This window comes from Pagrus pagrus (genome assembly GCF_965226575.1).
Source record: "Pagrus pagrus genome assembly, chromosome: 12".
In the NCBI taxonomy this organism is placed as follows: Eukaryota; Metazoa; Chordata; class Actinopteri; order Spariformes; family Sparidae; genus Pagrus; species Pagrus pagrus.
Genome location: NC_140196.1, coordinates 11,847,202 through 11,869,109, shown reverse-complemented (window position 1 = coordinate 11,869,109; position 21,908 = coordinate 11,847,202). Strand labels below are relative to the sequence as shown.

At 41.0% G+C, this 21,908-nt stretch overlaps 3 protein-coding genes across 3 annotated transcripts in view; 1 reads left to right on the top strand and 2 right to left on the bottom strand.

Moving 5' to 3' along the window:
• Nucleotides 1–558: 558 nt before the first annotated feature.
• Nucleotides 559–9,783, bottom strand: mcm4 (minichromosome maintenance complex component 4). The gene is made up of 17 exons (XM_084368670.1): nucleotides 9,676–9,783; nucleotides 8,169–8,243; nucleotides 7,912–8,070; nucleotides 7,620–7,783; nucleotides 7,396–7,497; nucleotides 7,205–7,300; nucleotides 6,877–6,972; nucleotides 5,938–6,076; nucleotides 5,535–5,755; nucleotides 5,275–5,395; nucleotides 4,308–4,567; nucleotides 3,659–4,024; nucleotides 3,428–3,555; nucleotides 2,030–2,237; nucleotides 1,668–1,896; nucleotides 1,227–1,360; nucleotides 559–1,083 (listed from the first exon to the last, which is right to left on the bottom strand). Exons 2-17 carry the CDS (start codon nucleotides 8,227–8,229, stop codon nucleotides 988–990), a joined length of 2,580 nt encoding a protein of 859 aa, XP_084224796.1. The 5' UTR covers nucleotides 8,230–8,243; nucleotides 9,676–9,783; the 3' UTR covers nucleotides 559–987.
• Nucleotides 9,784–13,355: 3,572 nt separating this feature from the next.
• Nucleotides 13,356–14,779, top strand: cebpd (CCAAT enhancer binding protein delta). The gene has a single exon (XM_084368932.1). The coding sequence runs from the start codon at nucleotides 13,566–13,568 to the stop codon at nucleotides 14,448–14,450; it is 885 nt and encodes a 294-aa protein (XP_084225058.1). The 5' UTR covers nucleotides 13,356–13,565; the 3' UTR covers nucleotides 14,451–14,779.
• A 92-nt stretch (nucleotides 14,780–14,871) lies between these two features.
• The window catches only part of spidr (scaffold protein involved in DNA repair), a 34,678-nt gene continuing 27,641 nt past the window's right edge, over nucleotides 14,872–21,908 (bottom strand). The window contains exons 13-20 of the mRNA XM_084369113.1: nucleotides 21,046–21,186; nucleotides 20,876–20,938; nucleotides 20,154–20,352; nucleotides 18,784–18,972; nucleotides 17,505–17,598; nucleotides 17,287–17,398; nucleotides 15,886–15,942; nucleotides 14,872–15,383 (exon numbers count right to left, since the gene is read on the bottom strand). Coding sequence (XP_084225239.1) covers nucleotides 15,264–15,383; nucleotides 15,886–15,942; nucleotides 17,287–17,398; nucleotides 17,505–17,598; nucleotides 18,784–18,972; nucleotides 20,154–20,352; nucleotides 20,876–20,938; nucleotides 21,046–21,186 — 975 coding nt within the window. The 3' untranslated portion in view covers nucleotides 14,872–15,263. The remainder of the gene's footprint in view (nucleotides 15,384–15,885; nucleotides 15,943–17,286; nucleotides 17,399–17,504; nucleotides 17,599–18,783; nucleotides 18,973–20,153; nucleotides 20,353–20,875; nucleotides 20,939–21,045; nucleotides 21,187–21,908) is intronic.

Sequence of the window (21,908 nt, the reverse complement as noted above, 5' to 3'; positions counted from 1 at the left end):
TGTGTGTGTGTTTATATATATATAAAAAACACTGCCCAAGAGCACAGATTCATTTGATTTCAACTAGGGGCTGCACAAATAATCCATATAGCAGTATGGCCAAGTGCAAATCTAAATCGAAAGACGTTGCCTTTTCTGATGCATTATGATGAAGTGCTGTGGTGGTGTAGAGACGCCCCGCCCTACAAATCTTGTCCTCCAGATGAAGGAAAGCATGTTTGTGCAATACAGACACCAACAACTGTTACATCATGTTTTTTCAGTGAAAGTAAGAACTGTGATGGATAAAATGATCATTTTAACCAATCGTGAATCATATCGCGAAACATGATTTTTTTATTTTAACAACTTTTAAAGCACCACAACTTTCTGAGGAAAGACAGATGAATGTTAAGTCTCATCCACAGGTCACTGAAGCTGCAACAGGTCCGTCACCAACCCGAAGCATTTCGACCCATTTCTCTTCAGAAAGTTGCATTTTGTTGCTTTAATGGCAAAACTAGAATTTCATTCAACCAAGACACGCAACCACTGGAAAACAGAAACCTTCCAAGCATGTTCAGTGAACAACATTTTATTTTCTCCTCTATTAACAAGCAGTTAATGTTAACTACAAGGACAACTCAACAATAAGTCACTGGCTTGATTACAATGTACAAGATGTAAGAAAAGAGCTTTTTACTGTAACAGAGCACAAAACTGCAAGAGCATTTACTTGAAAACAGGTAAACAAACAATACAAGCACTTTTAAATATTTGCTCCATTAACTGCCATAATGTTTTTTTCTTCGCTTCTTTTTTTCTTTTCATGTGGTTTATTCTGACTCAGGTCTCGAAATCTGGAGGATATTCAAACATCTAATACACCCAGAAAACACATGGTGGATCAATTATACAAAAATATTTTACAGCAAAAAAAAAAACCAAAACAGGTCGACACAGGATAGGATTTAAAATTAAGGACTGTACATAATTGCAGGGTGTGCCTCAGGCCAGGAGACGAACAGTCTTGCCAGTGACCGTCAAGTAATCCTCGTCAGCCAGGGATCGGAGCGCCTCGTCGAACAGCTCCTTCGTGATCGCCTGGAAGAGTCAGAAGGAAGTCATGACGGGAAGAAGTGGCGTAACTTCAAGCAAATTTTTTTTTTTTTTAACAAATGTCAAGACCGTAAAAAAAAAAATGATTTAAAAAGGAAGTACAATGAAAGGCTAAATAAAATACTTACAGTGTCAGACTGTCCTCTGAGGTCATCGAGCAGCTGCTGGTATTTCATGGCAGGTGTCTTCCCCTTGGCCTGGATCAGTTTCTTCAGGGCTTGGGCGACCTCCTCCTTGCGCTTGCGGGCGGTCGCACTCATACCTGCAATCACAAATGAACACACTCAGAAACACCATCAGCCTGCGACTACTGATTATTTCATTGTCAACCGTCTGCAGTGTGCTTGTTTTGGTCGACCAAAGACAGAGACTTTTCTAGCACTGAAGATGAGGAAAAGCAGCCAGTGTTTAATAGTTTTAATATACTGCGCTTCTAATTGTTGTTTGCACAATCAGCTGCTTTTGTTTGTCACAAAACGACCATTTAGAATTTTATAATAGCAAGATTTTGGACCGAGTGCGTCTCATATTTCCTGCATAACTAGTTATTAGTTAGACGCGTTACATACCTGTTGTCAGAATAGAGATGTCGACGAATCCTGTTCTGGGGTCGGTTGCCGACTGTTTGAGGGCCTCTCGGTGCAGCCGCTTGGCCTCCTCCACGTCGATGGTCTCCACCTTCTCAGAGAAGCGCACCTTGGCGTGGGCCTCTGCCAGGCGGATCAGGGACTCCAGCTGTCGTGGGTAGGCGGACACCATCCCACGTCCACTCCCGATCTTCCTCATATCCACGTAAGCCTGGAGGAGCAACGAGCACGAGATTGGTCATTAATGTTGCGTGACACTTAAAGAACAGTGAGCGTGTCATCAGGGCTGCAAATCGTCAATATAATGTGAAGAAAAATTGAGTAAAATCTCAGATAAAACGAACCTCAATGAGAGCCTGGCTGGCTTCCTCGCTCAGCCTTGGGTTAATGTATGTCCGTGCGTATGCGATGTAGTCCCGCAGCACAGCCATGTCGAGGAACTCTTCCTCGATCTGCTCCTCGCTCTGGTAGTACAGCGACACCAGGTGGTGTGCCAGCCTGCGGTCGTAAGCCTCGTCCTGGGGATCCAGCATCAGGAAGATGAGGTCGAATCTGGATGGAGAACATAGTGCATTGTTAAAAACCAGTAACCAAAGGAGAAACTAAGCCACAGAGACACGATGGAAAGAAGAGGACATTAGGTTGGATGTCAATTAGTGGCATTTGAATTAAGATCTGTGACCTGCGGTCCCCTTTTTATCTGCGCCGTTCACCTGAGCTTGCTGTAAGCATGTTTTCATTGAGCAGTTCATCTAAAAATGGACGAATGATTCAAGTGTTGCTCACTCAAAGGACGCATCTGCATGACATTTAATCAGTGAGGTTACATGAAGACCAATTCTCTCCAATAACAAGAACGCAAGCAGAACAATTAGTCTGCACCTCCTTTCATGTATTGGTATGAATTAATAACATCCTCTAGATTTGTAAATGCACGCCGTCCTCCCCTGGTGTTTTGTTTTATTCATCATGTTCGTCTACCATGATTGACACCTAAATGATCCCTTCCTGCATCCATTCCTTGTGTAATGAAGTTTGTAATGCGTAAAGAGTACTGGGATTATTATTTTTACGCAATTGAAGTAATCAGTTTTGTTTAGGTTTATAGTTTTTTTTCCTTTTGTTGCGACTAAAAACATAGTTTAGTAATGTTAACTCTTTCACAGGTAACGCTACCCAACATTGGCAATAAAGAATATCCTTAAATTAAATGAAACAGACTAAGGAGCTTTTCTTTTAATCTTCTCTAAATGTACGTATTAAAAGTTAACGCGACAGATTTTGAACAGATGGGACTACTTCTCCTCTGATATGCGAGTAGTATTTCATCGCTGTAATGAGGGGAAAGGAAAGAAAGCATTTCTGAGCGCAACTTAAGTTCTCCTTTGATTAAAGTGTGCAGAGGCTCATTAGTAAAGGATCTGGCACTCCATTAGATGTAATGACTTTAGAGCCTATGTGAAAAATGCTGGATCAAAAGGGATGCATTTAAGAGCAGACATGACAAGTTTTAAGACTTTTTCCTCATTTACTTATGCATGTTCTTACTGATTCACTCGCTTTGTCCTCTAAGGAGCTCACGCTGCTTTAAAATCTAACTCTCTGCCAGAGAGCCGACTGCCAGACCTGTTTTATAGCTGATAAACGCTGCCAATTTTGCAAAACTGCCAACCTTTTCAGCAAGATTTTAACTGTGATCCAGAGAGTGAGAATGAGGTGCTTCAGTGACTGGCGGTATTCACCTGGACAGCAGCGTGTGAGGCAGCTGAATGTTCTCGATCGTGGTCTTTTTGGGATTCCACTGAGACTCAACAGGGTTAGCAGCAGCCAACACAGCAGTGCGGGCGTTCAGCTGGCAAATAATTCCAGCCTGTGAACATAGAAAGAAAAAAACAGGTGAGAATCAACTAACTTTATTTTCGAACTAAATAAAAACACGTTGAAAACATGTTGAAAATTCGTCAAAAACACACCTTGGCGATGGAGAGCGTCTGCTGCTCCATGACCTCGTGCAGCACGGAGCGCGTGCTGTCGCTCATCTTGTCGAACTCGTCGATGCAGCAGATGCCGTTGTCGCTGAGCACCAGAGCTCCGGTCTGCAGGACAAGCTGCCTGGTCTCCGGGTCCTTCATCACGTAGGCGGTGAGACCCACAGCGCTGGAGCCCTTCCCCGACGTGTACTGGCCGCGGGGCACCAGGTTGAAGACGTACTGCAGCAGCTGGGACTTACTGGTGCCGGGGTCTCCGCAGAGCAGGATGTTGACCTCAGCGCGGAAGTTGCCGCGGCCGGTCTGGCTGAAGTCCTTACGGGTGCCGCCGAACAGCTGCAGCAAAATGCCCTGGAACCATCGGAGAGGGAAATAAATCTGCATTAGAAGCTGTCAAACACCAATTCTACACTACTTCTTTTAGTCTTAGACATTCTCACAGGTGATTGGGTTCATCTCAAAATGTCTACTGTCACAGAAGGCCACAGAAGTGATTCGGTTTCTGTTGGCCAATAAATGCAGATGACCAGAATGTTACTGACAAATCATGCATATCATCCTTGTGTGACTGGGATCTTATACAGGCGAACACTCATATATTGGCGTGCATCCATTCATCCTCACACACACACACCTTTTTAATGTCCTCGTGCTCATAGATACTGGGTGCGAGGGCAGAGGAGAGGCGTTCGTAGACGTCTGGCTTGGCTGCCAGTTCCTTCAGGGTCTGCACTCTGTCTTCGGTGAACAGCTTCTGTTCCGCATCCTCGTCCAAGCCGTGCAGGCGCTTCTCGTCCGTCTTACGGAAGTGAATGGCGTCGATGTGAGTCTTGTACACGGACTTCACGCTGCTCTGGATGGGGCTCACGCGCATGGGGACCGCTCTGTAGATACCTGCAAGGACATTAGAGAAGCTGATGTAAGGATGTTGAATTATAAGTGGAAACATGGGCTGATTAATACGAGCTCTAGAGAGACGCAATGAGTGTTGGAAAAAATAAACTGATTGTGAACAACTGATTCATCATTAATTAACAGATTAACACTTGTTGACTCCTGCTTCTTAAATGTGAGGAATTGCTGCTTTTCTATGTTTTGATGTCATAGTAAATGTCATCTTGGGATTCAATAATTGTTACAATTTTATAGACTATATTTGAGCTGAAACAAGTCTATTGCAGAAAAGTTGATATGCAACCACTTAAAAGCACATTTAAAGCAAAAAATAGAAATATTCTTTAGTTATTCTTTATATTATTATTATCATTATATTATATTTTTTATTTACTATCATAAATAAGAAAAAAAAGCAGCAAATCCTTCCACTGAAGAAGCTGGAACCAGCCAATGTTTGACATCTTTACTTGAAAAATGGCTTAAACGATCAAAATAGTTCGAAACTACTTTTCTTTCGACCGACTAAGCAATTAATCGAGTCATTGTTGCAGCACCTAGTCAACAAAAAAAACCAATATGAGGACGTCTTCTTCGCCTCTTTTGAATATTTTATAGCATTTTACTGACAAAATAAATAACAGGCAGATTAATGGATAATGTAAACAGTCATTAGTTGCGGCCCGAGCAGGTTTCTGAATTCTTACCTGTGATGTTGATGCGGTCTCCTGGCTGCACTTTATCAACCAGGTCGTTATGAGCGTAGACAATAGTTGTGTGAGGCGTCTGACCGGCTGGCATGTCCTCTGGAGACTCTTGAATTTTGATCTGTTATCAAACAAGTAAAAAAAATGAACAGATGTCATGACCTCATCACTAATTACCACTCAACAGATCATGAGATTAGGTGTTGTTCACTGTAAGCAATCTGCCTGGTTAGCTACCCCTCGACCCCACCGACTCTCACCATCTGTTTGTCAGAAAAGGCTGAGCGATTGTGAACGAGCGCCAGGCTGTGGGTGTTGTTGCAGTGGCGACACACAGCCGGCTCAGCGATGCGGCCGCGATCTATCTCCACACGGGTGCTGTAGGCGCACACCTGGCACTGGAAGAAAGCCTCCTGCATCTCGGGGATGAGCTGCGAGGTGCGGATCACCATGCCGCTGATGGTGATCAGCTGATCGATGTCTGTGAGGGGGAACACATGCAGCAGACAGAAGCTTTAGCCCAAAGCCAGAACCTCACATTTCACAATATTCACAAAAATCCCACTCTAAATATGGGAGAGGGGTGTCTCAATATGGTTGACTTAATAAGTGTGATTTCGCTTTGTTCTCATCCGGCATCACTGGATTAATGAATCCACACACCTTCTGGGTTCAGGCTCCTCATGTTTCGGGTTTTCAGGGCGTTGTAGGGGCGGACTTGGATCTGGTACTCCAGGATGGAGTCTGGAAAGCGCTCAAAGAAAAGCTCATTGACTGCCATGTCGAAGGTTGGGATGACTTCCTGCACAGGGAACAAAGTATTCACTTTATATCATAAATATGCTGTCAAACTGCCACCACAGACAACATATACATCGGAGGTGTGGACTCGAGTCACTGCTTTGACTTGCAACTTGACAGGGAGTATAAGACTTGAGACTCGACTTGGAATTTAAAGACTTGTGACTTGACTCAAATAACCTGTTTTCAAATGTGGAAAAATGTGGAAAATTTTCTTTATTAAGAATAAATCAAGAAATAAATAAGCTGTAATAAATAAATGTGTTTTTGTTTGATTGCATTCATTTCATTTAATATCTATAACTCAGTTCATCTCATACTTTTTGAACGGGCTAAATAAATTGGCCAATAATATAATTAGACAGCTACTAATACCTTGTCATTTCTCTTTGTAAAGACTGCATATTGCAGGTCTGACCGGTATTTTGAGGGAAGAGAAGTGACTTGACCAAGAAAAAAATACTTTTGAAATACTTGTGTATCACATGTGTGGTATAATCTAAAACTGATTCTTTCTAAACAGTCATTTCCTACTTCGTTCAGGACAGTGTAGCATAATAAGCAATGGCTCCACAAGTATAATATCTTTTTTAAAACAGTGATTTATTATGTGGCTGTTTAAGCACTGGTCCAGATTTCATCATCCATTTTAACATATGGACCAGAATGAAAGTTGATTATTCTCTTCGTTTGATAACTAAAAAAACAACAATTCAAAAGAGAACAATATTTATCCAGAAGCAGACTTTGCAACACACATGAGATAGTAAAAATAGCTGATTATGAAATATGGGACATTACCTGTGGGTAGCAGATGAGCTGCCTGTAAAGCTCTGCATCAAAGGACTGCACTTGCAGACAGTTCACATTCAGCACTGGATCACCAACAACGCTGATCTGTGAGACAAAGAGAGGATTATTAATAGAATGTGATTTTGTGGTGTGTTCTCCCTTGATATCCCCTCATTTCCTGTAGAATAGGAGGTAAAAAATACCTGAATTTACATGAGATCAAAACAGATCTCATCTAGTGCGAGTCTGACTTAAAGCAAACTACATATCAGCCTGAACAGTACTAGTTAACACAACATACCAGAAGTAAATAAATGAAGATGAATAAGCACTTTACCTCTTCCAGCTTCTGCATGTATAAAGGCTCGTTCAGGTCCAGACCAGCGTTCTCGTCTTCATTGGCGGTCGGGTCAATGAACCTCTGCAGGAACCTCTGAAAGTAAAGTGGCCCACAGCATGCAAACAGTTAACTCTCATGTACAGAGTGTCTACAATTTCTCTTAAGAGCTGAAATGCAAGATTTCATACCTGGAACTTCTCCTTGCAGACCCCGACATTGACGTCAGTCCCCCAGATCACCAGTCTCTGGCCTGCGTTTGGCTCACTGGCCACAGCACCATCAGTACTGGGCTGCAAAAACACAGAGAAAGTGTTAAATGCTGTGGTTTTTAGTTAGTCATTCTTATTAACTTTAGTGTATTACAATAAACCGTCTCAGTAATTCTCTGAATATTCTGGACCCCTCCACTGACCGGCTCAGAGTGAAGATCGACTTGTGGAGCCTTCCTGACTGATCCCAGATCAGGACGCTGTCTGGCAGGAGTGCCACGCACACTGCTGCGAGGGGTTCCCTCAACCCTGGAGCTGGGGGTCCCATACATCAGTGGGGAGCTCATGTCCACTTCATTGGGCAGAACTGTTAAAAAGAGACATTTTTAATCACACTGGAGTTAACTCAAGTGTATCAAAGCAAAACTAAACGATTAAAAAACTTTGTATGTTTCCAGTGGATGAGGCTAAAACAAACCAAAATGGTGTGGATACCTGAGGCACGTGGGCTGGAGAACAGAGAAGCGTCCTGGGGCGCTGCTGGACTGAGCATGTCGGTGGCCGGGGATGTGGGCATCGGCATCAGGTCCCCGTTGGAGGAGTCCTGGCCTCTGCGTCGCTGAGAGGGAGGGGATATGGGGCCCTCACTGCTGGCTGAGGACACACAAGACACAAAGACAAGTTAATAACAGCAGACTCTACAATCTACACATTGCTTTTGAAATCATAAGGAATCGTTGAGAAAAACTCACGTGTGGCCGGGTTGCCATCCCTTCCACGCTTGCGTCCCGGAGTCGAGGTTGGGGAAGACATTGTTGCTGAGAAGTCTAAAAAGCAAACAGATTTAAGGGTGTTTAACACGGTGTTAGCAGCCTAACTCTACAGAGTACAGCAAAGATTTTAGTTTTATCAACCAATTAGATATTCAATTTCTCGTGCCCTCTGCTTTAAGTAAATATTTCTCATTTTACAAAATACCTCTGCAATCATCTTCTCCTTTGTCCGATTTGTTTATAGTATAGTTTGCACTGTGTACATACATTGTATACATCTTGCTTTCTATTTATGTTGTGTACAGAGTGTTTTTGTTTTTCTTTCCCATTGCTGCTGTGACAAAAGAATTTCCCAGTCTGGGATCAATAAAGTAATTCTATTCTATTCTATTAGGAGAGGGTGTAAGTGCCTTCATCATACCTGGACCCTCAAGTCAAATTTGGTCCATAGGATTGCGTTAAAACACATTTTAACACCTTAACTTCCGAGGGGGTTTGGGTTTTGTGCAGCTACACGTTTGAAAAGCCTGATTGTTGCAGGTAAATATACTGATTTATTACATGTGTATAAAAGTGTGTTTGGACTTAGTGGTGAGTCTTAAAACTGTTGCCCTGCCCTCCAAGTTTCTTTATTTGCTGGGTTATTGTTTTGTTTAGATCAGTCTGCTCAGTGTTAGATAAAAAAAACTATCTATATGGACTTTTTGTTTGCCCCAACTGACCTGTCTTTTCTGGCCACAATGCTTTTATTATTCCACGTTTACTTCTTTAGATGAGATCAGATGTATGGTTTAACACTTGACTTTAATTCACCTGTCAAGTTTAAAGGCCCCGATATTTAGCTGAAGTGTGTCCTTTAAAGTGTTGTGTTATCTAAATGCAAAACAGCTGTTTATCATCATTTATTTGATGCTATGAATATTTGCATTTTGTCTACTAGTTTTAACCAACACATTTGAATGGCTCCTAAAGTCACTCTGCGGGTTAACAGTTTACATGCCAAGCACACAATGAAGTGGAAATGTATTTACAGCAACAAAATACACTCCAAAAAGTATTTCTCAGGTTTATCCAGCATCACTAAGCGAGTCATCAGAGTGAATACAGGCCTCCTGGTTCACAGTTCAGACTAAAACATGAAGTTAACTAACATCATTTCAACTTTAACACACTTTACTGCTACTACCTTATGTGCTAACGTACTATTTTATCACACATACATCGTGTTTTGCTGCTTTTATTGATGACTTTCGGTCAGCTAACAATAACTCCTCCACCATCTGACATGTGGCTGCAGAGGAAACAATAAGCTGAAACTTACTGCTGCACTGTCTGACCTGATTTAGCACGTAAAGTGAGCACGTAAATAAAAATAATAACTCGATGCACAATCACACAAACATCTGCAACAACACAAACTTTGAATCAATCACTATAATCAGTGAGATAATAAGAAATAAGTTGAGGAAATCGAGAGCATTCTCACCTGCTCTTGTGTGTAAGTCCGAGTGCTGCAGATCTGGCGCGAAACTGCTGGTGACGTGATTTTCGCGGGGAACTTTGGACCAATAGAAAGCCAAGCTCGTCGAGTTCTTTCCGGTAGATTCTTCCACCGCAGAGGGGGGTTCGTGTGGAGTTTCAAGCGGTATTAGTCAAATTCAACATGATGAAATATCTAATAAATCACATAAAATAGTTCAATGTGTAACTCACACTACACGTTTTACTTTATATTATATTTAAAATACATTTTGCGTTTCGTACGCGTGGTCTTTTGTTCATGAATACCCTGAGCTGATTTGGTTTGGTCCAACAGTAAATACTTTTTTTCCCTGGTTTATCTTTATTGAAACAGCCAAAACAGACAAATAAAATAAAATATAGTAAAATAAAATGAACCGTAGCAAAGAACGCGCGAGAAAAAAATAATAAAATAATAAAATGCAATCGTAACAGAGACCTAACATACAAATCAGTAAGTGAATGAAAAAATAAAAATAATATAACATACATAAACTCAAGCTTAATGGAATGTAACTAAGTACATTTACTCAAGTGTTGTACTTAAGTAGAATTTTGATGTACTTGTATTTTAATTTATACTTTAATATTTACTTTATACTTTAACTCCATTAAATCTTGGAGTCAAATATTGTACTTTTTACGCCACTACATTTATTTGATCAATTTAGTTAGGCTTCTACTTACTTTGAAGACTGCATGCTGTATGAGATCCAAAGTAGAGTTTTTAAATTAATTTATTTTATAAGCAAACAGATGTATATATTTCAAAAAAAAGAAAAAAGAATAGAGAGAGGTGTGTGAGGAAATGTTGACTTAAATGTTATTTAATAACACTCATCTAACCTACTGATGCATTTCTTAAAAATGAATGAGGTTTTTACAAAATAGTTTTATTTGATGAAATTTGACTTTATCCTGCAGGTGCGTTCATTGGCCACCAGGTGGCGCAGTCTCCATTTCAAAAGGGGCTTTGGTAGAGGAAAAGTACAGCAGACTTCCTCAGGGGGAAAACACAGGAGCATTTCCGAGAAGTGTCAGCACATGTGTCCCTTCAGGGGGGGCTCATTGTATTTTATTATTAAGTGGAATGATGTTAATAACTTTTGATTACAGGGTAAGTTAACTCAATAGACTACATTATACAGACTCTTCAACGTCATACATTAATAAACACACTGTTTATACTGTATACTCTCAACATATATCAATAATAAACCACCTGTGTATAAAGAGTTACTTGTTATCCACACAGTGTTTATTCCTTCATGTATGTTCAGTACACAGAAACAATTCGACGTGTGTAGATAGATTGTTGTCCAGCTAAACTGTATGTTTAAGTTTATTAAAGCTTGTAATCTCTGGTTAATTGTGCCTCAAATCAAGAGCTACTAAGCAGATTTGTCAACTTTGCACATGTTAACCGGGGTCATAGGTAATAAAACCATTGCTCCAAATCCCAATATGACAAAGAAAAGTAGTCATTAAGCAGACAGGGAGGCGCCAACAAATGTCTGGCACAAAAACCTGATCGACTGATTATTTGACTGGTCTATCGAAACAGCCGCCAGACGACAAATTAAATAATTGCTCTACTGTCAAAATACTCACTTTTAAAATTGATTCAGAAGCTGTGTCACACATTACACACACACACACAAATCAGCGGCGTCCTCATGATGCCTGCATTAAGTCATTAAGTACACCAGGTACGATAACACCTGCCAACTTAAGTTATAAATGTGGTGAGAGGCCAAAAATACATTTGAATACATGTCTGAAGGAGTGTGTTTTTTTTGTTTCGGTGGTTTTCCGTCCACTGCAACATTTTCGTCACATATTATTTAAGATATCTGACCACTTTTGAAACCAGTGGTGGATAGTACAATAACTCAAGGACTGTACTTAAGTACAACTGTGATACTTGTACTTGAGTATTTCCTTTTCTGCTACTTTATAGAGTACTTAAGACATATTAAACAAGAGTATATAAAGTAGTGTCAATGAGCTTCACTATGACCAGCCACAAAAGTAAAGTAGCACTCACATGTTAATGTGTCAGTAATAACAATGATGTAATACAAGTACTGCACTTACAATTGAATTACAATTTTTAAGGTACTTGTACTTTACTTGAGCATTACCATTTTCTGCTACTTTATACTTCAACTCCAGTTCATGTTGGAGGCAAATATTTTACTTTTTACTCCACATTTATTTGAAAACTTTCATAACTAGTTACTTTGCAGATTGCATGCTGCATTACATTTAATAGTATACAGTATATACATACATGTACATTAATATATAATTCACTTTTACTTGTACTTCTGATACTTAAGCACATTTAAAGCCATTAACTTACTTTTGATACTTAAATATGTTTAATATCAGATACTTTAAGATTTTTAAGTACTGTTCGTATTGGTGACTTTCACTTTTCTCAAAGTAATACTTTAACACAATATCTTTACTTTTAATCAAGTGTAACTTTTGAGTACTTTCACAACGCTAAGTAATAATGATTCATTAATATGATAATAACACAGGAAACATTCTTTAACTGTTGATGCTTAAAAACATTCTGTACTTTATGATTTCATGTTAATGCGTCAATAACAACAGTGATGGAACGTAACTAAGTACATTTACTTAAATACTGTTCTTAAGTAGGCCTACAATTTTGAGGTACTTGTACTTGAGTATTTACATTTTCCGCTACTTTTTACTTCCACCACTCCACATTTTGGAGTCAAGTATTGCACCTTTTACTTCACTACACTTATTTGTAGCTTTAATTACTAGTTATTTTGCAGATCGCATTCTGCATCAGAGCCAAAGAAGTACATTTTGAAATGTAATTATTTTATCTACAATTCGATTTAAAAAACAAAACATGACTGATACTGTGATTCGGAGTCATGCTGAATATGGGATCCTAAATCATCTAGACCCCTAGTAAACAGGCTATATGCAAAATATATTTATGATTTACTTTTAGTTATATTTCTGATACTTTGGAGAAGAAATTCAAACTCAGAATTATGATATTTCAAATATTAATGAGGTAATAATACTCCTTTTTTTTGCCATAACTGAATAAACAAGCTGTTCTCAGAGGTAAATAAGGCCCCCCTGAACACTGTTTGAAGCTAGAAAGGTGGCAGGGTCCGCCACATATAAACAAAGTAAAACAGTATGAAATAGTGTTGTCCTTTAAGGTCAGTTTGTTTATTCTGTTTGTTTAGGACTCAAGTAAATCAGTCAATGACGATCACTCAAGATCACAAGATTACTCAAGTACTTTTAACAACACCTGTGCTCCCATGTGTAATGGAGTACTTTCACAGGGTAATATTGCTACTTTTATTTAAGTGAATGATCTCCCAGGACTGTTTGAGGCAGACATCATAGAGAAAATTAATCCTAATCCAAGACACCCAGCGGCTGCAGTATGTAAACAACTGTGAGCCATTCATACAGTCGTAGTAAGAAGTGGGTGTCAGGAGCAGCACGCCCCTCTCTCCTCAAATGGGAAGTTAAGGCACACCACGTGACCTCCGTTTTGCCTTGACTGGCTCGTGAGAGGGCGGCACGTGTGACGTCAGCGGGCAAACGATACAAAACACTCCGCGAAAGTAGAGATGCCTCAGAGAAGTGTGTGAGTGTTTTCAATGACAGGAGCCTGACAGTCAACACCCAGGGATAAAAAAAACAACAAAACAAAACAAAACTTTTTTAAAAAAAAGAAAAGGCAGAGAGGCGCGTGCAGAGAGAGTGAAGTTGTTGTTGTGCTGTCACACTTGTGGGTTCACTTTTTCACACCTTTATTTCCTTCCTTCACCACGTGGATTCATGTGTGACATATACAGCCTGGACTCTCACTGCGTGTCTCCACGATGCAACATGAGTTGGGCGATGGAGCCTGCTAACTTCTACGAGAGCACCAAGCTGGGCGGCCCGCAGCAGGGGGGCTGCAAGCCGGGCGGCAGGGGCGACGGCGCGGCCGAGGACGGCACCATGGTGGAGCTGAGCACCGCCCCTGCCATGTACGACGACGAGAGCGCCATCGACTTCAGCCAGTACATCGAGTCCATGACAGCCGTGCCGAACCTGGAGCTGTGCAACGACGAGCTCTTCCTCGACCTGTTCAACACTGTGAAGCAGGAGAAGGTGGATTTCTACACCATGCAGAGCTCCGTGCAGCCCGGCGGCATGCAGCAGCTGTCAGCCGCCTACACAGCAGAGAGGCGAGCGGACGGCATGATGGAGAAGGGGGCGTTCAACGCGCCCATCAAGCAGGAGTCCGACTGGAGCGACAGCGACATGTCCTCGTCCCTGCCGTCACAGATCGAGACCTGCGCCCAGACCTCCGTCAGCCTGCCCACGGGGCAGCCGACTCCCCCCACCACCCCGGAGCCCGTCTCCTCCAACGTGAGCTCGGCCAAGTCCTCCCCGCGGAAGATGGGGAGGGAGAAGTCGAAGAAGTCGGTGGACAGGTTCAGCATGGAGTACCGACAGAGGCGAGAGAGGAATAACATTGCAGTGAGGAAAAGCAGGGACAAAGCCAAGATGCGCAACTTGGAGATGCAGCAGAAGTTGCTTGAACTGAGCTCAGAGAACGACAGGCTTCATAAAACCATCGAGCAGCTAACCAGAGAGCTCACCGGGCTCAGAGATTTCTTCAAGCAGATGCCCAACTCCTCCTTTGCGGGCTCCTCTAATGCAGAGAGCCGGTGACAGACTCATTAATCCTATGAACTGAGTTTTAGGAGACATACCTCAACAGACTTCTTGTTTTTTACCATCTGTACCAGATGTATTTTAAGCTTACCATAATGGCACTGGAAAATATATGATGTTGCTGCCATATTTTTGTGGGATTTTATTTCTCTGTATTAAATTATTTTACCACTGCATTTACATGATGTTATACCTGATATGGTACATGTTTTATAATTCAAAACTTTGTATAAGAGCCAGAGCATGATCTTTTATATAGTTTGTATGAAACCTTGAAAATATTTGTTATGGAATCTATAATAAAAATTGCTGAAAATGTGCAGAAATCGCCCGGTCTGTGAGTGCTCTTTTGCATAGAGAGGTTAAGTTGTGTCGAGGGGAGTGCGCTCTCACAAGAAGTGCAACAGGAAATAGAAAGTTAAGTCAGCAAAAATACAGCTTTTATTGACACATATTGTCAGTACTCTTAAATACAGAGGGAGATGAGTTGAAAAATAAGTTTCTTTCCGCTTCCAAAATCTGTTTACAGTCAAAAAGTCACAACCCCATCTGATGAACCACGTGGGCTGCTTTGACACACTGCATGCCACTGGTCTACCCTTGGGCTGTCAACTCCTGGTCCACAGGCTCACATATCATTAACACAAACAAGACCTTGTCTTCTTGCAGCCCAGCACAGCCTGAAGCTGTCAGGGAGGCCTTCAGAGGGGGGGGAGAGGGAGGCTGAACTGGCTCAGACCAACAAGTCCTAGTGTGCAGATCCTTGGAGCCAGCTGAAGCCTGAGGATTGATATCATCGCCCTGACAGCCTCACAGGCTGATCTCTTCCAGGCCGATCCAGAGGGCAGGTTTCCTGGTGACGACTCGGACGTACACGGCGAGGGGACCTACCTCTTTTCCCAGGACATTCTCCACATCGTAACCTGGGAACTGAAACATACAACTTTAAAACACGCCACGTTTTGAGACTGTTGTGGGTCCCTAAAACCTTCTTCCACTACCTGCACACACACGGAAAAAAAAAACCACTTGCAAGATTTTTAATCTGATTATGCTGCAAGATTATTTGAGTGCACTCAAGGGCCTGACCTTTGCACATTGATCAGCGGTATTTCTTGTTTATTCTGCACTCATCAGTTCCCCAGTTAAAGAGCATTAACGCTTACATAAAGATTTAGAACAACTCCACCATCTTCATGCAAACTTAAAAACATCACTAAACACAGGAGGCGGCGGAAGATTATGTCATTATTTTGGCAGCAAATTCCTTCAACTGTCAATGACCAGCATGACTCTGGGATTTCTATTGTTCAGCACAGAAAAGGCTGACATGTACAGATGACTGTGCTTTCAGGAACATATTGACGGAAGATCAATGCACCGTGCAGTTCAGCCCCGGCGTTATGTAACCGTTTGTAAAACGCTAACCTACCTCAGTGCCCTCCAGCGCTGCAGTGTTCAGGATGGACATGATCGTCTTTTGCTGCAGCTGTCGGAGAGATAAAGAAGGTGGCGGCCCGTTAATGTCCTTTTAATCATCGTCTTGATGTTGTAAATACAAATGCAGCGCTAACATACTGTGCTCGCTGGTGAGTCACAGTCTGATAGAATGGGTTAAATTACAAATCGGCTGATAAGAAGAACACTGACAGTTTTATCACTTTGGCTCACTTTGTTTTCTGATAAAGTCGAGACAGGTTTTATGTAATAAAAAATGGCGTCATGCAGATGCACATAGAGTGAAGAATTTTACTTCCTGGACCTTTTGATGTGAAAATACATTTTCTATCGTTATGAGTCTAGACAGAGGTTTGTATGTCAGAAGGTTTGAAGCAGCCCACTCACTCTGAAGACAAGCTTCTCTGATCACTGCTTCAACCAGAGCTGAGTGATATGGCCATAAATCTCCATATTTAAAAATCTCCTCAAAAGAACTTTATAAATGCCCGGACATGCTGACAAAATCAAATATCATTATATTATTTTACTTAAAACTTCAATATCAATATTGTAGGTATGACTATTTGTACTTTCACAAAATGTGGATATAATGACTAAGTGGGTAAAGGCCAATATGACATCACAATGCTTAGCGGCAGTGCTAAAACAGCGGATAACGACCTGTTGTCTCCCTAGTAAACATACCAACCGCACATGTATAAATGCTCACAACGGCATAGGCCACCTGTGTAGGTTATGGCACAGCCTACGTGCAACTATAAATCGGCCTTCAGACGATATATAGTCTCATATCATCATAACAATGTAATAATCAGTATGTTGACTTGGCCTACACTACAACCGGCTAATAACAGAGGGAAACAGATAGCCTGGCTCTGTCCAAAGGTAACCAAATCCAACTGTTAACACCTCTGAAGTATGGGAGAAGTTGCCAGGAAGTCACTGGAGACTCAAAGAAGTTACTGTTCCCAACCAAGAAATAGTCTGACACATGACCCCCGAAAATCGTCACTCTCATGCTCTGGCTTTTCTAGAGATTAAACAAAAGAGATATAACATGTTAACAAGTGGACTTTAAAGGCACCGTTGGTTTTTCTTCTGGCTGTTTCCCCTTGTTTCCAGTCATTTTGCTAAGCTAAGCTAACTAGCTACTGGTAGTAGCCTCATATATACTTTCCAGACATGAGATTGGTATCAATCTTCTCATCTAATGCGCAAAGGGCTTTTCTAAAAATGTTGAACTGTTCCTTTAAAAACCTGCACTTTACACATTGTAAGACAATACTGAAACATTCTGATTCATTAAGCTTGACTCACCACACAGTGGGCATCAAAATATTGGTTCTGAAATGCATGTAAAGACTGTTCTCACCTTAACTTTTAAAGTGCAATTAGTTAACGAAGAACTCAGGAACACTTCCAGTTGGATCCTCGTCTTCGGTTCGTCAACCACCGACTTGCAAGAAACACAGAGAAACTTTTCACTGTGGAAAGAAAACAAAAAGTAAAGTTATGATTTTCACATTGGTCTCACATTGGTTTCACATTGGTTTCACATTGGGGCCATTTTGATTAAACTTGAGAACTTACACTCTTTCAGATAACATCTCTAAGTTGTCGCTCCCACAGTGGTTGCAGGCGGGCCAGGAGTAAGCAGTGTTTTCATCCACACCAACTATCACTCCTGCAGACAGAAACAAAACTATTTAAAATTATCTCACAAAATCATCTTTGGAAAACATCCATGCACGTTGTACTTTTCTACATGGTTCACGTCAACTCTTTCGGACAAGCTTATTTTTTATTATTCATTCATATTTTTAGATATTTTCGAGAGGATTGACGCCTAACTAGAAGGAACGCTGTCAAATCATCTACGCACAGGATTCAAAGTGTGTGTACTTTTGTGACAGGGTGTGAGAGATAAACACATCCCTTTTCATTTTTATCTGAGATTGCAGTGATAAATGCAACACAGTACTCCCTGCCTAAACACCATCTCACTTAACAACCAGAGCTGCTGCCTAACAAACATGAACACGAACCTTAAATAAGATACTGAGTTTAACACTGATAAATCGATCTTGTACATTCCGCTCTGGGCCTTTTTTCCACTGGTAATTTCCAGAAGATAGTATTTGCGCACGAGTGCAAGAGATAATAAGTTTGTTTTATTTTTTCAGCCACCTGACCAAACATGTAAGGCCAGAGGGGCCTGAAACATGAGGGTTCACAGTGTGATCTTTGCCCTCAACTGTGACACAAAGTCGACAGATGCAGATTATTATCTGATCTAGGTCGCTCCTTTCTGCACCACGTTCACATAACAGAAAAGGAATCGAAGAAAGCAAAGAAATACAAAACAGATACTTTAAGGAAATGAGGTTGATCAAAAGCAGCAGCAGTTCTTCTATACTTGCAAAGTTAGGTTTTTTAAATATACGCATACCTGTGGCAATAAAGCTTACAAATGCACAGAAGCATGCAATCTGACTGCTATGTTACTTTAAACTTCTTTTTACAATGTTGCTGCACCCTCATCTGAAATGTAAAGCCGTATGGGGAGCAGGCACATTCATCTCAATTCAAACTGACATGGGAATTGACAAAAATCCAACAAATTTTCATGTGTTTGTATTTCATAGTCCCAAACAATGACAGCTGGAATACACTGAATAACAAACAGCAGAAAGTGAAGCCTTGAAGCCACATCAAGGCCTCTTGCTGAGCTGTAAACTTGTGTATGAAAAAACAAGTGGTTTTCCTCCCCCCTTACAGAACAACACATCGAGCATGTTCTGCAGGAATCACTTCAGATGAGGCGAGTTACAGGGAAACCGCAGGACTCTGTGAAGGGGGGGGGACTGACCTGTGAGAGAGCAGAGGGAGTTGGGCGTTATCTCAGGACTCACAGGATCCAGTCTCACAGGTTGGGGCGGGGTCTTTGCCTCGGGCTCAGATAGTGACTGTGAATGTGAGTTTGGCCTGGCTGAGGAGTTGCCTTCAGGATCCACGGAGCAAACCTCGACAACCGACTGCTCCACACACAGAATGACACCTAGATTTGGACATTTAAAATTGAAATGGTATTACAAAGGAAATGTTCATTAAAAATCTGATAGTGATTGAGTTTATCCCCAAGCTAGCAGACTAGTTTGGGTGCAGTGGTGGGGGAAGTACTCAGATCCTTAACTTAAGTAAAAGTACCAGTACAACAATGTAGAAATATTTAATTACAAGTACAATTTCTTCATTCAAAATCCTCAATTAGTTAGAATAGTTATTTATTAGCATTAACCCTGATAGCAAGTCAGGTAAAGCAATATTTTTGTGTTTTGGGGGAATGCACTAGTGCAGCAATGACTCTGGGACAAAATCATTTTGTAAGCTAAAGCTTCAAACTTCAAACAGCTATCAACAAGTTGTTTAAATGCACTGATGTCTTTGTTGTGTCCATGTTGTTTCCACGTTATGGCTTGAAAGTTCATGAACACACACAGAAGCAGTTGTGCAGAGACATTTTAGTTCAAGTCCAAAATTCACTCTCTTTTAGCTCGGTTTTTGGTCTCCAGCTGAAAATATTCAGCTGTTTAGCTACTAAATGCTCCACTCTGTCCACCAGCTAGTCTCTGTGTCTGTCTGCTTTTGGTGCTGAGCAGGTAGAGAATTTATTTTGCTGACAACAGCTCCTCGCTGCTGCTTCAAACAAGGCTAAGAGAGCGGTGAGAGTGAACCGGAACAAAAAAGTCGTGGGCGAACAGCTAAACAATGAGCTTAAACTCACCATAAAGCCCCATTCTCTGCACGTTCATCACTACAAGCGACCATTTCACATCGTCATTTAACTGCATTGTTATTATATTGAAAAAAAGCAATTATAGCGGCTTAAACAATCTAATAATGTGATGCATAATAATATATCAGACACAGGCCATTTTATTTAGGCGAAAGATTTGAGTACTTTTAGCAGCACTGCTAACTAACAACTATAGCTTTCAGATTAATTCAGTGGTTTAAAAATTACAATATTTTCCTTTTTAAATGTATTAAAGTAGAAGTATAAAGTAACAAATAATGGGAATACTCAAGTAGAGTACAAGTACATCAGACTTGTTCATGAGTAAATGTTCTTATTTACTTTCCACCCCTGTTAGGATGGCATGTACACACAGTCCTAAAAGATTAAAAACCTGAAGAGATAGTGGTTGAATGGCACGTCAGGTCATAGTTAAGCTCTACCATGTTCTTTGATGGCATCTCTGAATAACATGCGACAAGTGGCGGGGGATTTTAGTGCTTCGAGGACAGAGGAAGTGAGCACACAGGAAGTGTTCACACACAGGGCCACTGTTCGCCTGCAAGGCCTCTCTGGTTGCTCCTCCTGAAGACTGGGGTCTGTCAGCACCAAGCAAACCTCACCCTGTCCTACATCATTGCTCTGAAATAGCAACGAAGACACAAAGGAAGAGAATTTCTTAGAAACATGCAACCAGAGTGACCTAGAAAGAGGCAACTTAAAGGAAATATTACATAACAAAAGCTTAAAATTAGCACAAACTAGACACAAGTCTCCTTTTATGTTTAAGAATCACCTGCTTTGATGAGATTATTCATTCACAAGTGACACACAATGGTGGTTACTAGTTCAACAGTATAAGCTGCATCTGTGTTTCAGTGGTGTGAGTGTGTGGCAAAGTCCACCACTTTGTTCTGAGCTGCTATCTCATCTTGGTCAAAGTTTAAAGGTCTCACCAATCAATGGTGAAGAACGCCCGACTGTCATACACACAGCGATACGAACGCTGCTCTCTACGTCAGAGCTCAATCTTATCAGTTTGTTGGCTCAAATGATCACAAAAAGACGACTGAGGAGCTCTAAAGGATGCAGCGTTTATTATGTTCTTCTGACTAGAGTCAAATTAAATCAGTTTTATGGGGATGAGTGAAAAAGACAAACTCACCTGCAATATTCTCTTGTATATGACAGTGGCAATAAAACTGCAGCGACAGCTTTTAAGCTCACTCTAATAAAAAGGAAAAAAACATGTCTGAGATCGACCTGCTGGAGATAAGATATCACAATCTGCAGATTTCTTTTTGACATTTTGTGTGTGTGAGAGAAGCCGTTCACCTGCAGTATGTCTCGTAACGTTTGTGTTGTTGGTGGAAGGTAAAGCGGGGACACAGTATGGCCCTCAACGGGTTCAACCGAGTTCTCCTGACCAGACAGAAGGTAGCAGAAACTCGGAGCTGGGCCTGCAGATCTACTTTCCTGCAACACCAATACATATTGATTACTAAATTTGAATCCAACCCTCTTGTCAAAGAGGGAAAATTGCAGACTGAGCTATTCTTTCTCCTGAGGTCATAACTGACGTACTTTTCTACATTGGCCCTTCAAGAAGACACATTTAGATGTTTTTTTCTGAATTTGCATCAATATGTGTTGTCAATTCAGTGAATTTGTCAGTTTGCCCATGTTTTATTTCAATCCAGACTTTTCTCGAATGAGTCAAATGTTTTCTTAATCGTATTGTTTTTTTGTTTATCTGCATGTGTTGTGGAAGTTGCGGTTTATTGTGCTCTCAGGGCCACCATACTTTCCAGCTCTTATATAAATAAATACTTTCTTTCACACTCGGCTCATCCCTGTTATGACTGTAGAAATGGTACATTTTGGTTTGATTGCAAAAAAAAGCTGAAACTTAAAGGTGCCCTGTGGATTTTTGTTGTAAAAAACAAAACACATTTTGTGCATCCTTAATGTCTAACAAACGTGTTTCTTTGATGTTTGTTCACTCAACATAAAACATCTGCAAAGCCTGTTTCCCAAAAAAAAAAATTGAATTCTGCAGATTGTCATGTTTGAAAACACTGGTGGGACTGTTTATTGCATCAGCCACGTGTGCATGCATATGTTTGAGACAAAATAAATAAATGAAATACAAATCACTCCATAGTGTTGCTAGAGGACTTTAAAGCATCTACAGATTG

Coding starts and splice junctions, on each gene's coding strand:
- mcm4 (XM_084368670.1), bottom strand. CDS start 8,229: ATGTCTTCCCCAACCTCGACTCCGGGACGCAAGCGTGGAAGGGATGGC. Junction 3,556..3,658: donor AGACGCTCTCCATCGCCAAG/GTGTGTTTTTGA, acceptor CTATGTTCACAG/GCTGGAATTATTTGCCAGCT. Junction 1,084..1,226: donor TCAGAGGACAGTCTGACACT/GTAAGTATTTTA, acceptor TGACTCTTCCAG/GCGATCACGAAGGAGCTGTT.
- cebpd (XM_084368932.1), top strand. CDS start 13,566: ATGTGTGACATATACAGCCTGGACTCTCACTGCGTGTCTCCACGATGC.